The sequence below is a fragment of the Manacus candei genome, unplaced genomic scaffold (assembly GCF_025592945.1).
Source record: "Manacus candei isolate 608988 ecotype Guabito, Panama unplaced genomic scaffold, ASM2559294v1 h1tg000067l, whole genome shotgun sequence".
Lineage (NCBI taxonomy): Eukaryota > Metazoa > Chordata > Aves > Passeriformes > Pipridae > Manacus > Manacus candei.
This window is the reverse complement of record NW_026138115.1, coordinates 9370382-9393091: the sequence shown is the minus strand read 5'-3', so window position 1 is coordinate 9393091 and position 22710 is coordinate 9370382. Positions and strand designations below refer to the sequence as shown.

The following is a 22710-nucleotide window of genomic DNA, read 5'->3' as shown; positions in this document are numbered from 1 at the left end:
TTGGTTTTTTTTTCAACATAGGCACTTTTAAAAGTAGAACTGCACTTTGCCATTGGTGATGACTTACTGGCACTCTCTGTTGGATGTGGTGCTGTGACAGTCACTGCAGTTTTTTGGAATTGACAGTGTAATCCCATTGTTGTTATCTTTCTTGACTTCCTCGTCAATCCAATTTAATAATTTATAGGTATTTCATGTGTTACTGTCTCCTTCCTCTTCAAGCATCCTGTTCCTGTGGGAAGAGGTCTGTACTTTAAAGGTCAGAGCTTCTCAGATTAAAGAAGGGGAAAGGAATCTGCCTCTGTCAGTTTGGTAAGGGGCTGTACTCTTTTTAGAGAGACTGCAAATGGAAACCCTTCTTTCTGGGTTCTGTCACCCAGCTGAATGCTGGTGTGCGTTCGCGTGGCTGTAAGAGAGGGAGCCTGCGTGCTCTGCCCCTGTGGCCGATGGAGTGACCTGTCAGGAGAGGAGTTGCATATGTACAGGGGGGAGAAGCTGCTGCTGCACGATTTAATCGCCTGACGTTGACTCAGATAGGTCCTGACTGGAGGTCAGCTGTGACGTGCAGCTGGTAGGGTGGGATTCAACTGTTGGGAAGAGAAAAATGTCAGCCCACATTCTTCAGCGTTGACAAAGTGGATGTGACTATTTCTCCCCTCCAGCTGCAACGGCTGCCTCTGCGCTTCCTTCTTTTCTGCACACCCACAGTAGGAGAGCAGACTGTGTGGAGCTACCCTGTCTTGACCCTCAGCTGCTGAAGATGAGACTTAGTTGAGCTTTCTCAATCTTTTCTTTGGTGCTTGGGCCATCCTGATAAAATTTATCTTTCAGTGTCTTTCAGTGTATCTTTTGTCTGCTTGGGCTTCCTGTGGAGTCCATGGCTCTTCCAGCTCCATTTTATTGTAGGATGGATTGTGGGGACTAAGGGAAGAGGCTATCAGATCTCCATCTTCATTCCTGCTGCTAGGATCCTTCACTTAGCTTTGAAGTTATAGCCATAACTGTATGAGCTTCAGTGACAGCTAATTCCTGCTGCGGCTTTGTTGGAGCTCTTTCCCCCACCCTCCCTATGGAGGAAGACCAGCCCTCACTTCCTTTCCAATGTCTCCTTACATGGACATAGCTGTCTGGGGAGTGTTCTCCCTTCAGGTCACTTTTACTGCACAACATCATCTCTTGCTGTTTAGTCAGTAGTCTGTGGTTTCTGTAGAGTGTGTCAGCAGCTCCTGTTTAGGGAACACTCTTGAATGTAACACACATCTTAGTTGATATTGTTTCTTACAGCAACTGAAAATAGCAATTGGAACAGGGCTTAGTAGGACTGATGGCTGAGAGCCCCCACCACAGCTAAGCACAGCTCCATTTAAGATGGTGTCTTTATAGCACTCATGTTGTTTTCACTGGCATCCCACATAGTCTAATCCAAGCTGAGCTGAATTAATTTTATTAGCCAAATTTTGAGAGATGCTGTGTCAAATTTATTATCATTTCACCTGCCTCCTTAACAGGAGCTGCAGGCACTGTGATCAATGGATCAAGACATGTGCCTAATTTCATTGCAGCTTCTGTAAATGTCTCAGTGCCTTCTGCAGATGTGCTGTTGAATTACTTTCTGTCCTCCTTGGGTTCTCTGCAATGGAGCACAGGACAGATCTGGTTGTATACCAGCACTATTAGGACAACAAGGCACTGAGTGCAGTTTTGTGAACCTGCTGCCTTTGCAAGTATTATACATCTGTGTATACATGTGTCTGGTCCTTCTGTCTTATGCAAATCTGATCTGATCTACCCTCATATGTAAGTACCATTCATATTAATGTATATGCCCCACAAGAGAGCCAGTGTGAAGGACCTGTTGAATAATCACAGGATGAAACAGCCTCAAGAGCAGAACCTTGTTCAATGAAGGTGAAGTCTGTGGGTGTAGGGGACTCAGCTTGACTCTCAGATTCCTTTATTCAACAGTTAGATCTGGAACTAGTAGTGGGAGAGAATATACAGGTAATGCTGTAGGCACAGAAGTGCTACAGCCCAGTTATTTTAGAATGTTATTTCCCTTTATGTCTGACCAGCCCTTCCCTGTGCTCCTTGTTCTCCCAGCTCAGGATACTTACACAGAATAGTGCATTATATCACAGAGGTGTCTAGAGGGGAAACAGCTGCTCTCTTCTGATTTTTATCCTGAACTGCCCCACAGATAACTAATTGCAGCTCAGTTGCTTCTATTAGCTATTTACCTAAAATTGAGCTGGCTAATGAAAATGTTTCTAATTAATACGAGGCAGATTAAAACTCATTACAGCAAGGTCGTCAGTAATGAGAGATAATCAGAGCACAAATGACCGAGCTTGGAGTAAAATGAAGATGGAACACAAGCAGGCAATTGGTGCTGGTTGTGTTTGCACCAGCCAGCAAGGGCAGGGTTCAGCAAGGTGAACCCTTGCTGGTGCTCTGTGCTGCAGCTGAGCGACCCTGCTTCCTCCTCTCCAGAGCAGCTCGGGGACTAACTGGCCGAAGAGGTGGACCTCAGCCTAGCATAAATGTGTCCTGAACCAAGTGACATCTCAGAATAGGGGTTTGGTGCTAGGCCACCCTTTAGTCACCTGTACAAACCAAGTTGTGAATCAGGGTATTAGCGGGAAGACTGTGGGCATAGGTGGGAGGTCAGTGTCTGTGTGTGCTTGTGTGTGGAAATTCAGAGTCCGGTGGCTTGGAAGGTGGGAGCTTGCATATCTGCTCAGCATAAAATGTCTTGGCCTAGGTTTGGAAAAATCCCTTGTGATCTCCAGGGAAGTTTTGCACAATTCATGAAATGTGTTTGCTTTAAATTCAGCTGCTTGTAGCACTGCTGATACAAGGCCACAGCATCAACACCAGATTTCAGCTGTCTGACACAGGCTTGCTGTGTATATCCTTCCATTAGTACAGAGTTTATTGGCCATCCTGCTAATTGTGCGACTCCTTGTTTCTGTGCTTGTGAAACGGAGAAGTTAAGAAATTGCCACATTATTCTGGGGGATCATCTCCATCCTTTATCCTTTCCAAGCTATAAAGCTTTCTTTCTCACTTCCTTTCTGTCCTGCCAACAACGAACTGTTGTGCCAGAATTTCTGAAGGATCTTGATTGGGTTATACATAACTTACACAAATAATGAATTTTTAGGTAGTGAGGTACATTGCATCAGTTGTTCCAATTCCAAAGACATGGATATGTCTATCAGCAGCCATATGATCAGCTAGTATTAGTATACGGGAATGGGAAATACCTAGGGTGCTTAGGAATGAGCTTTTGTAAAAGGTAAGTAGGAAAGATAATACAAAAAGGAAGCAATAATAATTCCATTTAGAGTTGTGTGTCTCCCTGCAGCATCCCTGCTGTCAGTCAGTTTGATTACCAGGCTGATAGTGTTAGTGAAGGCCATAGTAGTTTATATTAACTGTATGCTTATTCAGATTTGTAGGAAGAGGAGATAACAGCCCCTTAGACACAACTACACTGTTATTGAAGTGGGCTCTAGGTTTTGTATTGCTGTTTTTAAAGCACCCAAGTACCCTATTCACATCATCAGTAACTGTATCCTCTCTAAAATCTTTCCTGATCTTTTCGCCATTGATTTCAGTTTCTCACTGCATTAAATTGAGGTGGACATCCTTTCATTCCTCTCTGGTTTGTGTTGTCCTGAGTCATCTAAAGCTCTTCTGTAGTTTTACCAGTTGTGTGCATATGGCCCTGTCATTATCAGGGGTGGAAGAGAAGGACTATGACCAGGTTTCTTTCCTATCTTCTCTGACATGTCTTCTCTCCCTCTCAAGCTTACTGTGTTTTAGGGATACCCACCACAAAGGTGTGATAACATCCTCTCTTCCCTCTATAGGGAGTCCAAGGGACAGCCTGGCTATTCCAGGCCAGTCTCCTGCTACTGCAGGCATTCCTGGAAGAGCTTTCTTGTCCAGGGTGTCTGACAGCATATGTGCTTGGGATGCTCCCACCCACTGTGTGCCACAAGGTTCTTCCCTGAATCCCAAGGGCTAAATATGAAAGACCATAAGCAGCAGTTCTGCTGTTCTGTGGGAAGAAAACAAGAGTCAATCACCAATATCCCAAGTCCTTGCAATGGCAGGTAACTTATTAAATATGGAAGGTCCTTGGAAACAGGTTAACTGCAGCAGAAGATTTAACCATAATTTGGGAGCTGGATACACCAAACAGGTTCTTTAAAGATTCTAATAATGCACCCTGTTTGTATAATGCACCCTGTTTGTATGCTGTCTCTCGTTGTGGCCAGAGAGTAGGGTAATTTCTGTCTTGATGCCTTGAGCAAGAGTATGTAAAGCCCTTTAGACATTTTATTACCTGTAATGTTCTTATGAGTCTGTAAAATGGGGAATAGGGATCCTGAGTTTTGTAAAGAGCTTTGTAAAAGCACTTTTAGAGATGAAAAGCTCCATATAAAATCAGGTATGGTTGTTTTATCATAGATATCCAAAGACTTTCTCAATTCCATTAAGCTTTGGCTTCTCTGTCCTGTGACAGTGAGTGCCACTGGTTAATGCTGTATTGTGCAAAATAGGGTGTAAAAATGTGTAACCTTGCAGCCATCTACATTGAGGGTGATTTCCAGGTGTATTGATTGTTCACCTATCTTTGGTAGGGACTTGGCAGGGCTTGTTTTTCCATGGTGGTGAATAATATCTGTTGCATCTCGTGGAGTTTTTGTCACTGCACTGTTCTCTCCTTTGCCAGATCACTATCAGGGAAATTAAACCTTGGTGTAAGAACAGGTGAAATGGGACACTGCTGTTTGTTTTTGACAGTAATGCAGGTCAACCCATTTATAGTACAGAGCTTTTTCTGCCTTCTGGACACCACCTGGACTTGTTTACCTTTTCATCATGTTTTGATGAAACTACCAGTGGTAGTTCATCCTTACTGGAAATAACAACAATGCAGATGCTAAGATAGACAGGGCTTCTGCAGTATCATCTGGTGTGAAAGAGCTCAGAGCAGGTTGAAATGAAGCTGTGGTGAAACCAACACTAAATGTTGCAGCCTTGTCCTAACTGGAAAGTCTCCCACTGCTGCTGTCCATATGCTGGGCTTTTGAGCTGGGAATGGGATAAAACAAGTGATGTTCTTGCATCTCCAGTAATTACTGAGTTTTCTTTTCACTCTTTGTGAGGAAATTTATTGAAAGCCACTTGAAAGTCCCAATAAATATCTCTTTGCTATTGACCATTGTATTAACATCCTTACAGTATTTTAATGGACTGGTGAAGAATGATTTTGTTCCCCTCAAAATCCCTGTTGGCTTCTTTTTTCAGTCATATCACATTTAGCTAGATGATTTTTAGTACTCTCTGTAATTATTGTCTCAACTAATTTAGTTGATACAGAAATAAAGCTTGCAGGACTGTAATTTCCCAGTTTAGTCTGGATTTTCCTTAAAAGCAGGGCAACACTTATTCCCTTTCAGTCCTCTGGAAGTTAATGATTTTAATATGAGGTCTCCTTTTTATTACAATTATTAACTTTTCAGCTACTTTTTGCATTAATCTCTAATTTTTATATGATTGAAGTTTTCAAGGTATTTTCTGGAGATACCTTTCTTGAAATACTGTCTTGGACAATGTATCTCCACTGTAAGCAGAGATGGGAAGGCTCCTCCTCAGCATCCTGCTCCATGCAGGGAACTGCCTGCAGCAGAAGTACCTGCTTTCCCTTGCTCAAGCTGGGAGTAGGTGGGATGTGAGCGGGCACCACATGGTGCAGAGCTGTTCCTGCTCACCTGTATGAGAGTACTCTCCAGTATGGAGGTGTGAGGAGGAGCAGCTTTTCAAACCCTGTCCTCTGGGCAAAATCCATCCTGACGTCCTTTGTGAGATGTCTGTGTTTACAGTGTTCCTGGAGGCAGCGCTCATCACCAGGATTTTCTGGTAACTTGTTTGTTATGACTTTGACTAATTGCATTTCAAATTTTCTCTCTGCATTCCTAATCCTCATTTCACGTTTTGCCAGCTAAGAGTACGCCCTTCAGAGTTGGGATGACTTTTCTGAAACATTTCATGTGAGGAGGGGCTTCCACCACTTACTTTACTTTCTTTAGTGGCCTTTCTGAGCCCTTTTGCCACCAGGTCTGTCACCAGATACTGAAATTTTCACTGATATATTTTAACTGGTATTTATTTTCTTCTAAATTAATTCCTTTATTTTAAGACCTGATTAGCATCTGCCAATTTATGGTACCTGCACATCTGATGTTCTGAAAAGCAGTTCTTTGCCAATGTCTCTGTGAATATAGGCTCCTTGAAAAGCATCCAAATGACTCGAGAAGCCAGGTCTGCTTATACATTCCTGGGTAAATTAAAAAGTACTACTTTGCAACTCTGCTTGCTGAGCATGTGCTTCATGCTAGAGGTACCTCCTCTCCATAGCTGACAGTTGTTACTTTCACAGTTTTAATAGTCAATCCCAGTCTACCCAGGATTTAGGTAAACTACGTGAGTCTGATAGCCATGCTGTGGGCCAATGTAGAATTTGTCCTGCTGAAATCTGGGGAAGGGGTTTAAGACAGAAAGAGATGCCCATGTGGACTGAGGAAAGAGACATATACGCAGACAGCATTTGTGATCTGAAGGGCTTCCTGAGGGAATCTTATTCTTGATATTTCTCAGTACATGAAGTGCTTCCTTTCTCCGCAGTGTGCTCCTAGGCATGATACGTACAAGCAGGTTCGTATAAAACTATCTGTTGTTTCCAGCACTTTTTGCTGATAAAAAGAGTCTTTGAAGTATTGCTTGTGCAAGAAAGAGCAGTATCTTGTGAGATTTTTTGAAGAAAAGTTCTGATTCATTCTGGGATTCCATCTAACTTGTATCTTCTCCAGGGTAGAACAGAAACGTGGGTCAACAGCGTTGGGCGCTGTAGTAAGAATGTGACACTCTTACTTTGCCTATGATGAGGGAAATGTCATCTATCAGAGAAACAAATGCTGCATCTGGACTGTGACCTAGCTTGGGGAGAACCAAGAAATTAATAGATAGCATTAGGAATTCGTGCTAAAAACCCTGACCTGGTTGATAAGAAAAGAGACCTTAAAAGCTGCGTTCACAGTCCTGCTTCATGCTCACTGTACTTCTGCCTCTAATGCAGACTGAAGTTTTGTAAAATGTAGGGCTGCATAGATAGATTTCCTCCTTCTGAGACAAGTTGCCTGGCCATCTTCTGTCTCTCAAGCAGGTGCAGGAGCTGGCATTCCCTGGTCCAGCCAGCCAGCCAGCCAGGGCAGCTGTCTCTTAGGAGTTGTAGCCAAGCCAGTTGAGAGAGCATGGTGGAGGATGCTGTGCATGGAGGTTTTGTTCTGTTTTGTTCCTAGAGCCCTCTGTAAGGATCCTCTTGTCTCTCCTGGCCTGGACTGCTGTGTCCATGAGGCCACCCATGTTCTCAGCAGTGTGGATAAGTTTGGGAAGGCCAGAATTTCCTCTCAGCTTGTGCTGGAGGAAAGGAGCTATTTCTGCCTCCTTCTCAGCAGTGACCGACGTGAAGATACACTCTGTATCTAAGCGTGCCTACAACCAGTTGCATTTTTAGCTACATGAGTTTTCCATTCCGTTTTTTCCATCTCCCTTGGTGATCCATGTGGGGTGGGTAGTGCATTGGAGCCAGCACCTCTGCCCTGAGCTGGCTGCCCAGCCTGACACTCATCACTGCGCTGCAGCCCCAGGGTTGCTGCTGCTCTGCCCTAAGCCATGCTGCAGCCTGGAGTCATTTGATGGGCTCCTGCTGTGCCTGTGGGAGGTCACAGGGCTCTGTGCTGAGCTCAGTGCTGGGTTTTTGGAATACTCCTGCAAGGAGCCTTGCCCCTGTTTCCTGCTGTGCCTTTGGCTATGCCTGCCCAACACCTTGAGGGGAGGTGGCTGGCCACCATTCCCCTTACCCTTCACTGCTGGCAGGGGGTTTCCTCCACAGCTGGAGGCAGTGGGCAGAGGGTGGTAATTTGAGCTGCATAAAAACTATTTCCCTGTAATTGGCTGCACTCACAGTGCTGTGACAAACTACCCAGCTGCTCTGACTCCCTCTCTCCCACTGCCTTTCTCTTTCATCCCATTACTCCCTCTCTGGTTTACTTGCTTTCTCATCTACTTTCACAGCTTCCTTTCCTTGTTCCCTTTTGGCCTGCTTTTGCTACCGCTACACACAGGGGAGGAGAGTAGGGAAAGAGCCAGTGCAGAGGCTTGTTACAGTGGAGCTGTTGTAAAATGGGAGACTTCAGGCATGCTCATGGGTGTTATTTGCTGCCTGTGTATTTTCAGGTGTTTTTGAGCCAGCAGTATGCTGGGTGAAGCTCACTCACCTAGCACGAGTTACACTTGCCTGTATGCCTCCACCTAGGAAAGTGTGTGCGTGTATCAGACTGTCAAGTCTCATGCTGAGTGTGAGACTTGCACATTAGGCTTTCTCCTCGCACTCCCCTAGGCCTGTGTTTTGTGCACTTGCAGCTCAGCGCCCAGTCTGTCCCCTGACACGTTCCCAAATGCGGGACACTCATGGCACCGCTCTGCATGAGGGCAAAACCAGCCACTGAATGGGATAGGAGTTTGTGGTGTTCATGAATGTTTGTTGTGTTGTTCCTTTCTGCCACGTACTTTGAGGCTTTTGGTGCAGCCCCTCACCACAGGATTTTGGGCAGATGAGGACCGCAGACACAGGATTTGACCTTCAATGATTTCTGACACAGAAGCCAGAGGAATTGGGAGACTTCATGCAGATAGGTGTCAAGCGTTAACAGAAGATGGGTGCACAGTTATTTTTTGTTATTGATTTGCTTAGGTTTTATTAATGTATCAGAGTAAACTTATCTGAAGTTCATTAAATATTCAATATAGCTGTGTCCTTGGCAGAAGGCTTTTCTAGTGAGAGTAATAAAGGCAGAATAAATCACTGTCACTGAAGGATGTGGTGGCTGGCCTATTCTTGAGGAGCAAAATGAACCCCAAGAGCTAAAATTCAGACCAGGCAAGTGGTTGGTGATGGGTTTTGTCATTTGGTAGTTGCATTTTGGCCACGGTGAGCATAGCTGGCAAGTCTTCTAATTCTTAGTTGCTCAAACCATTGTCGCTGCAGACTTTATTGGCAATGTAAGCAGTAAGACCAAGACCTGGCTGGACTGGAGGGGTGTAATTTCCCCTTGTGTATGTCCGAGTGAGGTGAGGGAGATGAAGGACTGCCCACATACTGTCCTCACTGCCAAATAGACATCTGTAATTTTGATTTTTAACAGACTCTTCTTCCAAGTTCCTGTAATTTTCTGGGATGGTATCTGTGGTTTTCCTCTCACTTTAATTCTCTGCACTCACACTATGAGTTTAGCATAATAGTTGTGGTACTGACTTTTGTCTTTTGACGAGGGATTCCCAAACTGCATCATAGTGATGTATGACAGCGACAAACCAATGCTGCCCTACGGCTAGCCATCTTATTCTCTGCAAGGATGAGCCAAAAACTAATGGGCTGTCACTGATCATGATGCCTGTACAAACAAGTGTCGAAGCCCTTTATACTCTGGAGCATCTTGCCCTGGTCTGGTTCAGCCCAGCCAGAGTCCTAATACTTAACCGACACATTAGATGATGATGCCCAAAATGAAGAAAGGAAATCCTTGGTCTGCTTAAATACTGGACAAATAAAAGATACATGTGTGGGCATGTGCATGTAGCAGACAGCAAAAGGGCTTGGCTGATGTTCTGGTCTCTTCGCAGGTGCACCTGCGCTCTGCTGAGCGCCTCCGGGAGTTGTGCTGCTCCAACCGAGGCACCTTCATCAAGGTGGGACAGCATCTGGGAGCGCTTGACTACCTGCTGCCCGAGGAGTACACCCGCACCCTCAAAGTGCTGCACAGCCAGGCCCCACAGAGCACCAGACAGGAGATTGAGCAAGTTATCCGTGAAGATCTGGGCAAAGAGGTAGGGTCAGCCATAGCCTCTGTTGGCTTCTCTGGTCTTAGCAAGCCCTAGGCAGCTAGAGGAAGGAAACTGGTAGTTCTCAGTTGTAAGAGATACCAACAGGAGATACTTCTTCCTTGGCTCTGAGAGAGTGCCACGCGAATTTTCCCTGTCCATCAATGGGCATTATTGGCAAACTTAGGTAAGGAGAAGATAACAGAGGAGTATGAGTGTGAAAGCTGCCAGGTGGAAGTGGCAGGACTCAGCAGAGCAACGAAGTCTATATGCCAAGACAACAGGGTAGCTGGAGGTCAGAGTGGAGGGCTGTCTGCCACACTGAGGGGGGTGGAAGCTGAAGGTATTGATGTTCAGGACAAAGATATATTGGCAGAACTCTGTGAGGGATGACTGCTCTCCCCTGGCTGCACTAGACCAATTCCAGCTAGCACTGACAGCCTTTTAGTTTCTCAAGCCCCTAATTAACCCCCAAAGAAAATAATAGCATAAATCACTTTTGGTGCTGCAGTCAGGTAACGCAGTAGCCCAGAAGTCAGTGCCACCATTAACCCTTAGCAGCCCACAGCACTGAGATCAGTAGATAGGTGCCTGTGTTCATTAGACATAAGGAAAGTAACCACAGTAAATTAGAGAGAGTGTTCTGCTACTTTGCATCTTGCCCCTTACAAGAAGAGGTCCCCTCACACTCCAGCCCAGGTTGAGGACAGGCATTTCAAGGATCACAATTGACATGGTAAGAAGGAGGAAGGAGGCAAGTGTGCAAAAGAATAGTAGAGAAGGTGTGCGTGAGGGGAGGAAGATGGGAGGTTGAAGAAGGGAAGCAGTGTGTACATCTTTTACTGCTCATATAGAGAGATTTTTAGGGGTGTTTTTGGTTGTTCTGGCCTGTCTGACTGTGTGGTAAGAAGGTGTGGGGGGAATATGAGGAGGTAAGTTAAGTATTCGCACCTAGAGGGTATATTATGGGTGGTTTTGGATGGGGTGGGTCTACCTATGTGTAGTTTAAGGGTCTAGATATTGTCTAGCCAGGAATGACAATGAATATCTCTCTGCAGTTTAATGGCGAGGTTAATGTCAGCCCCCAGCCTGCAAGATGCTCCCTCTATCAGCACTGCATCCTTGTAGCATGGCTGGTACCAGCTGTGTTTCATAGCTCAGTGGATAGATGGAGCAGGGCAGGCTGGCTGCTCCCGGCAGGCCCCTGCCTCCATGAGCCTCCATCTGGCAATCTCCCCTCCGCAGGAGCTGTAGAAAGCCATCCCAAGGTTAGCCCACATTAAATTACCACAGCAGCCACCTCTGGCACAGTTTGCGCGGTGTCGCTTAAAGGCTAAAGTAGGTGCTCAGAGATGCACTTTTTTCTCAAGTGTGCGTTCAGCTGCCACCGATACTCCCTGGTTTCTTTGTGCTTTTTGGGAGCTAGACAAATGCTCTGTGCCTCATTGGTTCCCAGTGAAGCAGCTCGAATACAGTCTTCACAGCAGCCTTACCTCATAGCATTATCTTCGCCCACATGAGCAGTGTTGGGCAATATTTAATTTTAAAGAAACGGGGAGAAAAAAAAGGTAGAAATGGGAAGAAAGTGATAGAGAGCAAATGGTAATGAGAGAAAGAGAGCAATGATAAAAGAGATAAATGAAGAGAATAACATGTATAAAAATAAAGGAGCTCGTAAAACTGAGTGGTATTAAAAGCTGATGTAAATGCCAGTGTTAATAGTTACAAAGTACCAAAGCAAGGTATTTGAAAACTGAAAGGATTTGGGGAAACTAATACACCAAAGTTGTCTTTGCTGGAGCCCAGAGGATTTAGTAGAGTTACTTCAGGAACAAATTTAATTCCAGTGTAGTTAGATCCTCAGTCCATTTTAAATATGACATACTTAACTAAAATATAGGTGGTAGAGGGGCAAGGTGGAGTGTCAGGGCAGAGGAGAGTGCAAAGAGGGATCCTGAAATTTTCCTCTTTGGAGCTAGCATCAAACATGGGAAATTGCAGATGAATTCAAACAGAAGAGAAAATGACAGTGAGGGAACCTTCCCAGGGTGCCTAGGCCTAGCCCTCCTGCTCTTGAATTCAGTGATAAGACTTACAGTTCCCCCATCAGGCTCAAGAGCAGGGCTCTTCAGATGAGTCTTAAGTGTAGGCAAGAAGTAATTGCGTGCAGTTTGGATCAGTGCAGAAAAAATGGAAGAAAGAGCAACTGGAAATACAGAGATACTTAGGGAGGAATGTGTCAAGCTGACAAAGTAGTCAAGAGTTTGCAAAAGGGCATGAAGATCAGAAAAAGTTAATTTCATGTATAGAAGCGTTGTACCTTCGTCAGTTAGAAATAGTCTGCCTTCTGATGTGACCTACTCCTGAGAGTCTTAACACAGACTTGGATGTTTGACAGATGATTGTGGGAAAACTGGCATAAATGACTGTGCCAGTGGGACTATGTTTGGGCAGAGATGTTTGTGAGGGGGATTTACAGTAGTTCAGTGTGGTTCTGTTGTCCCCACACAGACTTTGTGTGATACCCTGCTGATGGGGGATCTCCCGTTCTAGGTCAGCATCATGGACAGGGACTGGGAGCTGCAGCATGTAGTTCTGTTGCATGAGCTAACTGATTTAAAGACAAATGGCATGTGTGCTATTCTGACACAGAAGGAGAAGCATTATATATGCTGACTAGTGGGTTGTTCTGTCAAACCCTGTTTTAAGTCTAGGAGCAATTTGTGTACCTATCAGGGATCATTGGGATAAAAATAATCAGTAGTGAGCAGATGCTGTCTCTCTAATCTCAGCCATAGTGGTTTGGCTAAGTGATGGTGGGAGGTGATCATTCTCTTGAATACTGTTTGTGAGAGGTTGTGGTGTGTGGGGGTGGGATTTGCAAAGTAACACAGTAGTAGCAGTGGGAGAGACTACACAAAGAAATCTTTGCACTGACTCCTGGAAACAATCACCAGTAAGATCACAGAGTAAGAATCTTCTGGGGAGACAACGAGGATACCACAGGTAGGGCTCATTCTGGATGTATTCCTTGGAGCAATTGGGAAAAGCTGTGTGCATAAGAATGGGTGATAAGATATGAATAAAAGAGTCTCTCCTACCTCTATTTTTATCTTCCTTGCTTGAGCAAGGTTCTGAAAGTGAAAAGGTGTCAAGCGTGGAAAATGAAAGCAAAATGAATATATTCTTTCTCTGCAGAACTATAAATGACATAGGGAGAGATAGCTGGTTCAGCTAAGCACTCTAACTCAACCAAGTGTATGCCAAGCAGAACCAGACAACTTGTGGTGAAGTGTGGACATCAAACATTTAGGGAGAAAGAGTGATGAGGGGCTCTGGAAGATAAATCTATCAGAGTGGTTATACCTTTAAAACACAAAATTGTTGTGCTTAGAAATTAGAAAAGATGGAAGGAATACTTTGCCAGCACTGGGATCAGGGGCATTTCCTGTCTCTGGTAAGTCTGTTGGACAGGGCTGTCTTGTGGCTGTGGGATACAGGGATGTGGGAACAAGCACCACTAACAGACTCGGGAAAACTGAATTAAGGTCATGCATCTGCATTCAGTTAATTAGAATCAAAAAAGGAGTATTTTGGCCTTGACCATGTTTTGATAAAGAGAGTGCTGTGTTGCCAAAGTGGAAAACAGCTTAAAGGTCTGCATGGTAGCATGCATGGTTTCTGCCATAACTGAAAACAATCACAGAATGGTAGTGTGTGAATGTGTGAAATCAAAACATTGGGTCTCCAAAGTTTTGGGAATTCTAATTAACTGAATGGCAACACCAGGTGCTGTTTACCTGAAGAGGTTAATAAAAGGGGAATGCAGAGAGAGCTCTGCGGAGAATCCTGAAAACCGAATTCTATGTGTGCAGCCTTGTTTCTTCAGTGCTCATGGTTGCCATACAGGGATACTGGGGAAGTGGTGCCAATTTGGTCCCAGAGCAGAGATGTAGAACCCAGGGTATCTCTGACTCTGGCCAGGCTACCTGACAGCCCTTCTGTATCTGTCAAAAAGGCTTCCTGTTCTGCATGTGATTTCCATGGACAAAGTGCTCAGAGGAACTAATTGTTGATTGCTAAGACTGATCAGACTATTGTGAAACTCTCCTCTTTCAAAAGTACATCTACTTCGCTCTGCTCTGCTCAAGGCTGTTCCAGACCTTTCCTCGTCATAGGATAGAGTCTGCATAGATTGCAGAAGGTCTTGGCAACTTTTACAACACTGGTCTTCCAAATATCCTTGGTGCCTTTCTGTTATCTGGCTCCACTACTGTCCAGTGCAGTCCTTAATACGGGTCTCGCTTCTCTGCAGCTGTGCCAGCATAATGAGTTTAGATACTTGCTTCACTGTGTACTCCTGTCTATGCCAACACACTCTTTTACCTCCTTCTAGTCCCAAAATACCTCCTTGTTTGCTGTCATATTGCACATCCCAGTGGGCCACAGCATACTCTACCCCAGCAGCAGCACTCTATTACCTCTCCTATATACAACAAGATGTCACTTTTCACACCCCATTGCTCATCAGCTTCCAGCCCACCCTTACACATTTTTAATCAACTTACTGGTGTTTTCCCTAAGACTAATGTACACAAACTCCCTCTTGGCATGTTTGTGTACTCCATGCTCTACTCAGGCTTTATCTCATGTTGGAGGTGATTTTCCTTGGTGGGAGACGCTCCCTCCTTCCCCATCTCTCACACTGTCCCTTCAGAAATATCCCAGTTCCTGTCCTTCTCCTTTCTGGCAGCTTCCAGTCAAGCAGGTTCTCTAGTCATTGCTCCTATGTCTAGGCTGAGGTTGCACAGTTGGGGATTAGGGCAAGGATAGAGTTAGCATCCCTCCAATGAGGCCAGTGTGGTCCCAGGTAGGGTCTTTCCCATGTTGGTGGGATGCTTGTGTCACACAGCTGCCCAGGTGCTCTGTGTCCAGGCTGTGTAATTGCTTAGGGGGTGAGAGGCTGGTGTAGGGCAGAAGGCCAGTCTCATCTGCTATGAGAGTGAGAGTCTCTCCTTCCTTCTTGCCCCTTGACTTATCTTCGGATCTCTGGCCTCTTGCTAACAGTTGTTGAAGTTGTTGCAGAGAAGAGTGGAAATTGCTGAAGCTGAGCAATCTCAGATGCTGTCAAATGAAGGATCCCAAGAAATCCTGCGTACATACTTATACCGTTGCTGGGGAGTTTGCTGTGCTCCGGGAAGGCTGAGACAAAACAAGCTCCACAGGGAGAACACACCAGTGATTGAAAGTGTTGCTTACAATGCTTGCTTTGTTCAAAGCTGGAGGAAAAGGCTAGGGAGAACTCAAAGGTCAAGGCTTGTCTTTGCTGAAGCCGAATCATATAAAGATTTCATCATAAACAGATGGAAAGACAGTCATTTGAAAGGATGTCAGTCTAACTCTGCTTTGTGGGAATGCAGGTAATGGGAAGTAGTTTCTAACTGCTTGATTACCCAGCACCTCCAAGGAGACCATCCTTTTCATTCACAATTAATTGCAGCTTTTACCTGTTGTTCAAGGACTATTTTGCAATTTGCAAGAAACCTCCTGCTCACTGATTGAGCAGGGCAGGATATGTCAATGGTTTGACTGTGATTTATAAACAAAGCACATGTGGTAGAAGAACCTCCTGTATTGTGATTTGTGAAGCAGGATGCCTTTTCACAGTGATGTTTGGAGGATCCAGCCTTGGATTCCTACTGTTGTACCTGGCACAGCACCAGTGCTGTGCAGGTAAGAAACAGATACTCTTTGATAAGTCATTGTCTGTGCAGCAAAACCATGGCTAAGAAGAATACTGCCCTTTGTCCTTCTACTTTAAATTGCTCCCAAAGTTCTCAAAATGTTTTCTAAGTTGGCTACATGAGTATTATTCATATGCTGTTGAGATGTTCCCATATACACCTGGGTGCATGGTTACCCCAATGATCTGCAGCAATGCCACGTGGCCATTTGACAGGGAGGGACAAAAATCATATCTCCATGTGAGCCTGCCATGGGAAAGATTTAGAATGAGACCACAGTAAGGTGCTAATCCCCACAGCAAGAGACTTACCTTGCTGAAGTATGAGAAAAGATGGAGGGAATAGAAGAGACTCCTTTTACTCCTATTTCTGTGTGCATTCTTGGTGAATTATGGCAGCCTTTGCTGTGCCAGTAACAGGGAGAATGATGGACTGTACCTACATTCTGGAATTGTTGATTAGTATTTTAAACTCTGGTGAAAGATATGGTTATTTCAGATTTGCAGAACTATTGAAGCAGTGCTCAGCCCTGTGGGAGAGCAGCTAGGCCTTCAATAGGCTGTTGGGTATTACACTTCATGTCCTACAGCATCCAAGTTATTCCCAAGGGAATATGAACCACTTTCTGTAGCTGGCTCCATATGATGCCCTAGAGAAGATTAATTTACTGTGCTAGGTCACAAGGTCTTCAGGTCATGATGCTGCAGATTCTGTTATGCCTCCGGAAAGCCTCTTCCCGGGCTCGTACTGTTGTCTAACCCATCCAGGATGCCAGGGCACATACCTGCTTCCTCCAGTGTTGCACAGCCTTGTGCTCAAATGTTCTGCCCAAAGGCAGATGTGTGGTGCAGTGCCTGGTTGCTCTCATGGTTGCATGGGCCTGTGGGACTGATGCTGAATGGATCTGCTGAACACCCAGGTCTCCTGTAGCTTGTGAGACCAGTTCTGTCCTAAAGCACCCAGCTCCACCAACACCATGCTGGGGTGATCTGTGAAGCTGGCCCCTGTGTACACCACTAACAGACTCGGGGAAACCGGATTAAGGTCAGCAAGAGCCTCTTTTACTTGCTATGGGTGTTGTGGATCACAGGAAATCTCCTCATTCTGCATGATGTCACCCACCCTCCATTACCCACCAGAGTGGAAGCTGGGCTGTGGTGGCCATTACTCTGACAGTGTGAGGGGCTGGGAAGTGGAATGGGAGGATATGGCCCATCTCCCTCCCCTGTGAGCCTCTCTCAGTAGGCCTGTCAGGGCTTCCAAGCAGCCGTCAATAAAAACCACATTTGTATTAAAACTATAATAAGGAATAAAAAAACTTCACATTTCTTTCAATAACTTGGGATATAAAAAAGAGATTTTTATCAATTATGAAAAGGATTTTGGCCATAAAAAGGTAATTTAAAGAGTCTGAGATGGATGGTGAATAGCATTAATGTCACCCAGAACAAATGGTCCCACATTACTCAACTGAAAGGCAGGAGTGGCTGCCTGTGCAGCTCCTGCTGCTGCTGCAGCCTCTGCTGTGCTCTCCCTGCCCTGTCTGTGGTAAGAGGCCACAGTCACTGGCAGATCTCACTATGACTGTGTTTATACTGAGCCCTTGGGTAGGCAGCAGGACCTCCGCTCCAAGGGCACATGAGGAAAACAAGTAGGGAGCTTTATGTGGTTCAGGTGGTGAACCTTGCTTTGTTCTGATGTCCCTGCTCATTCTGTATGCAAGTTTCAGTGTTACTGACCCTCAGTGTCATGCCAAGGACAACTTGGTGTCTCTATTGCCAGGGGAGCTTTGGAAGAGTGTACTCCTTCCTCCCATGGCTTTTATCTCTGCTCAGAGCTCCTGAGAGAGGATGGCTGAGTCCTGCTCATGGCAGCCTCTTCCTGGGTGCTCTAAGCGCTGTTGCCGAAGAAAGGGAAGTTTTGTGTATAGATTAGAGAATAATTTCCTTTGGTGTCTTTCAAGTTAGGAAGATTTACAATACAGGAGGCTGGACAGTGGATTTTCTGAAGGATTGTTTGGAGGACTTTCTGCAAGGAAGTGAAAAATTTGAGATCAGAAAATGCAATGGGGAACAGCCTGGTTCTCGTATAGAACAGTTCTGATCTGCATGTTTAGTGACATTTTTTTCTTTAGTTTACAAATTCTTTAGGTGCCTGAGGGCTAGTGGATGGCATACCTACATGGAATTTGTTGGCTCAGTGTCTTGTGTGCAGATGGTAAACTCTCTTCAGTACAGTTTTCTCAGAGTTTTGATGACACCTGAAGTGTTACTCTGATGCAAATCTTGGCTGGCAATGCCCATGACAGCTGTGTTGGGCTTTGTTCAGTGTCCATGTCCTGTGGAAGTGGTGGATGTGCTGCACAACAGTGCTTTAGCCATTGTCAGGAACCACCGTTCAGCACAGGGTAACCCTTCCAGTTCCAAACAATTACTGGAAATTGCAATCTGTAACTGGGATTAATAGTTGTCTTTATTCTTGCATATGGAGACTTTCTTTTTTCAAATGTGTATCTCATTTGCTCAGCCATCCCCAGGATCTGGGCAGGGGCAGAAACACTGAGCTGCCATGTGGAGGTACTGGCTCCTGTTTCAAAGCCCAGTGCTGATACACTCTGAAATATTCTTCATGCTCTGATCTAAACACAGGCTGAGTTTACTATGCGTGATTTTTTCTCTGAGGGAGCAAGGAATCCTGTCATCTGCCTACCCACTGATCTGTTAATATCCTGTCCTTGATTCTGCCTGGCTATTGTCTGATTTCTTTCAGAACTTCATGTCTGCACAGTTCCTTGGCTCTTGAGAACATGAAAACTTTACGCAGTGAGTCAGGAAACTTTTGCCAATAGGTTGTTTGTAGATGAAACAAATAACATAAGATGAAATAAGGAGATATAGGGCCCGACCTTGACATATCTGCATTTTTCTAACACACAGAACATAGCATTTTACTGAATTTTTAAGATGTACAGTGATCTAATAAGCTCTGTTTTATGGCAATTTTGGGACCTGTCTGAGAGGCAGCTCTCGATTCTATGGAAGGATGCTGAGCGATAGAAAGAACTTCAACTCTGCCTAAAAGTTTTCTTCCCGGTTAAAGAACTGCTAGGAGCATTGGAAATTCTCCTTATGGGAAGCCTCACACTCAACATGCTTTTATGTTTTGAGAATTGAAGCAAAAATTGGGATCTAAGTGATCTCAAAGTTCTTTACACCATTAGTGAGCAAAGTGTGTCTGTTCCAAGTAGGCTGACCAGCCAGAGAAAGAGGAAGTTTTCTCATGTTCCCTTTGGAAATCAAGTTATGTTTGTGAACATTAAACACATTTTGTACTTATTTTCTGTAAGCTTTGTAGTATTTGGTTTTACAGGTTGCATGGTTCAGAGCCAAACCTGTGAAGCTGTCTGTGACAGCTGAAGAAGTAAACTCACATGACCAATTGCTTGTGCCAGGAGAGCTCAGCTGAAGCAAACGTGAATTTCTCCCTTACAAAGCTCACATAACCACTCCATCTCAAATTAGCAAGTTCTTGGAAGAGGCTGTTCAGCACCAACCCTTCCAAATTTCAAATTATTAGTAGGAAATATACATTAGTTGGCTCATTTTGGATAATGAATGAAACTGAGGTGGTATCAGTTGTGCGTGGAGAACAAAGCTAATTTTGCCAAGCACCGTATTGGATGTAGCTGATTGGTTCAGGTCTATTAACTGCTATTCCCATTTATCACAAAAGGCTAGAAGGAGGCTAGAGCAATTAAAATTACCAGGGCTTGTTAAGAGGGGTTATACTAAAGAAGTCTCTCCATGTAACTTTTGCTGCCTTGCCCTTTGCAAACTGCTAATGTTTTTGCCCTGGCTGCCAGAAAAACCTCTAATCCAATGCCTCCTCTACCAGTCTGTCTTTTGTCTTTTGGACCATAGCCTAATCTCTCCTCTTTTTTTTTTCTTTTGCTTTCTTTTTTTTTCTTTCTTTTTTTTTTCCTTTTTTTCTTTTTGTTTGAAAGAGCTGTGAGGCTGGTTCTTAATGGGATATCCTGGCCAAGGTCTTTGCCAGTCCCTTGCAAATCATCAGAACCAGCTCAAGAATTACAGCTTGGCTGCTCGAAGCTAAACATTTGACACCATGGGGTGGTTCTCAGTGAGTGAGCAGGAAGGAATGGAAAGGTGTGGACTGTACTGGTTCTGTGGGCCTTGTCACTCTATTGACTACACAGCCATAGCACACTGATGACAGTGTGTTGGGCTGAGCATTTCCAGTGATTTAGTGTCCTGAACCTAATGAAGGAGGGGGTGCAGCCTGAGCAGTAGCAGGCTCTGAGCTACTCTCTCCTGGCTTTGCTCTCCACAGCACGTCTTGAGTGGATCTCGGTACTTGGCCCTTCTTTGATGAGGTGAATCCCTGGGTTGTGATGAGATGTTTTTTTGAGATGGTTATAATAGAACCCACCAAACTGCTTTACTTAATCCACAGAAGTCCAAATGTTTTGAACTGTAGGAAACAGAGCTATGTACCAGTTAGTATTTAGAGGCTCCTTGTCCTGCTCCTATTCCAGAGGCTGACTCTGTTGCTCCATTTTTGAGTTGCATCAGCCCTAGAGAGGGAAGTAGGGCAGTTGAATTCTGTCTCTAGAATAGCGGGTTGTTGGTCTGCTTGGAAATGCATATGAATTAATCAAAATTACCCCCCACCTTTGTTTCCTTAGCCCACTATTCTCCTTACAACAGCCTCTAGCAGTGCACCCTAGGGGTGCCAGAGGAGAACTTACATTCAAAGTGGAAGACAAACGAGCTCTTTCCTACTGCACCCTGGACTGGCAGCCCTTCCCTCTGCAGTGCTTGTCACCCTACAGTGGCAGCAGCAATGCTAGGTCTGTAAGTGTAGTTGATTTATGTTAACTGTTGAAACGATAATGTTTAATCTGTAAAGTGCTAATCTATTTTTTATGTTGATTATGAATAGGCCAGCTGTGCCTACTTTCCTATTCATAGAGTTTAGTGAACAAGCCCGTTTCACAGGCTGGGTTTGGAGGGTGATTTACATGAGAGCAGACACTGCTTTAAGAAAAGTAAATCAGCTGAGTTACATGACTGAACCAGGGACTTGGCAGCCCAACAAGAAGATCTGGGGGCAAGGGAAAAAACAGGGGAGGAAGAGGAGGAAGAGACAGATAATAAATGAACTGCAGAAGGAGCAGATAGATCAGAGCAGACACCTGAAAAGTAGAGGAAATATGGGCAGGAGAAGAAAGGCGAGGTTGGTATTCAGAGGAGAAATTGACAAGGAAGCAGGAACTGATGGGGCTTGCTTAACAGAGGACTTCTGTCTGTGCATCAGTGCAGAGAGCCCTGGGCTCTGGGTTTGTATGACTGATCATTAGAGGATGCATGGAATCCCTTCCCAAGCTTGGTGCTGGCAAAGTCCGTTGTGGATTTAATTTGCCATGCAGTTGTCTCCTTGAAGGACTTTTATGGATCTCTGTACATTTTTTTCTGAGAGTAGGCTGCAAAGCGTCCCATCCAGATCTCTTTGTAAGTTGTTCTACCTCAGCTTCTTTACAGTCCCTGCGCCTTGGTCTCTGTGATATGAACTTCTGTATGTCTGTGCCCTTTGCATTGACCTGTCTGCTGGGTGTGCCAGTGTTTCAGTATCCCACCAAGACACAGTTAGCACCAGTAACTGCTTATAAGCTTTATATCTTCAGCAGGGCTTTACTACCTTTTAAGTATCCTTCTTCTAATGTAATGACCTCATTATATCCCTTTCCTGATACCAGTTCAATTCAGGCAGAGCTGCCCATATCTGCCAGACTTCCAGGTCCACCTTAGATCGTTACTCCTATTACTCCTATTAATCTGGGGCAGTGTTGTACTTCAATAAGACTTTAACATGCTTGTATCTATGTAACTGTAACCAAAGCCTGAGGAAGGGATATAGCTGGGCAGAATTTGTTTGGGACTGGGCTTTGCACTCTGCATGTTTTCATTGTACTGTGCCTCTGTCCACCCTGGTGGCAAGCTGCTGGATTGTGCAGTGCTGCTTCTGTCATTCCTGCTCTTTGTTCCAGACTCAGAAATATTTTCCTCATCCTTTTCTGAGGAGACAGAGAAAAACATTCCACATAGTACTCATGGGAGTATGTCTCTCTCTCTCTCTGTTATAGGAGCTAGAATAGAAGGGTCTGTCAGTGTAGCATATACTCACACTCTGCTCTTGTGAGACCCATCTGGAGTACTCTGTCCAGCTGGTGGGCCCCCAGCATAAGAAGGATGTGGACCTGTTGGAGTGAGTCTGGAAGAGGGTGATGAAGATCATCGTAGGGCTGGAACACTTCTCTTATGAGGACAGGCTGAGGGAATTGGAATTGTTCAACCTGGAGAAGAGGATGCTTTGGGAAGACCTTATAGCATTTTCAGTACCTAAAGGGGGCCTACAGGAGGGCTGGAGAGGGACGTTGTACAAGGGCAGGTAGTGATAAGACAAGGGGAATGACTTCAAACTGAAAGATGGTATGTTGAGGTTAAATATTAGGAAGAAATTCTTTTCTGTGAAGGTGGTGAGGCATTGGACAGACTGCCCAGGGAAGTTGCGGTTGTGTTCCTGTCCCTGGAAGTGTTCAAGGCCAGGTTGGATGGTTGCTTTGAGCAACCTGGTCTTGTGAAAGGTGTCCCTGCCCATGGCAGGGGGATTGGAACTATATAATCTTTAAGGTCCCTTCCAACCCAAACCATTCTATGACGCCATGAAATGAAATGCAGTGCTGTCCTGCACGCATGCCCTTCGCTCCCCTGCACAGCATGCCTCTGCACACACACCAAACATCTGTCCTGACCCTACTCTTCACTTGCCTCTCACAGATATAGGATTTTGCCTACCATTCCCCATACAAACTGTGTACACAAATGCACTGCCCTATGCCTCCTTCTTAACACTGCTCAAGCCCTGGCACAGCTTCACTTCCTGACCAAATGCTTGTACCCCATCTCTTCCAAACATGTAACCCACCTCTTCCAGA

General features: G+C 45.0%; 1 protein-coding gene across 10 annotated transcripts in view; it reads left to right on the top strand.

Moving 5' to 3' along the window:
- ADCK1 (aarF domain containing kinase 1) overlaps window positions 1–22710 on the top strand; it is a 79147-nt gene that overhangs the window by 20724 nt on the left and 35713 nt on the right. For 9 of the 10 annotated variants that reach the window (XM_051806361.1, XM_051806358.1, XM_051806360.1 and 6 more), the window contains one exon: window positions 9757–9960. The exons of the other annotated variant lie outside the window; for it this stretch is intronic. In XM_051806361.1, the coding sequence (XP_051662321.1) occupies window positions 9757–9960 (204 nt within the window). The remainder of the gene's footprint in view (window positions 1–9756; window positions 9961–22710) is intronic. 10 annotated transcript variants of the gene reach the window in all.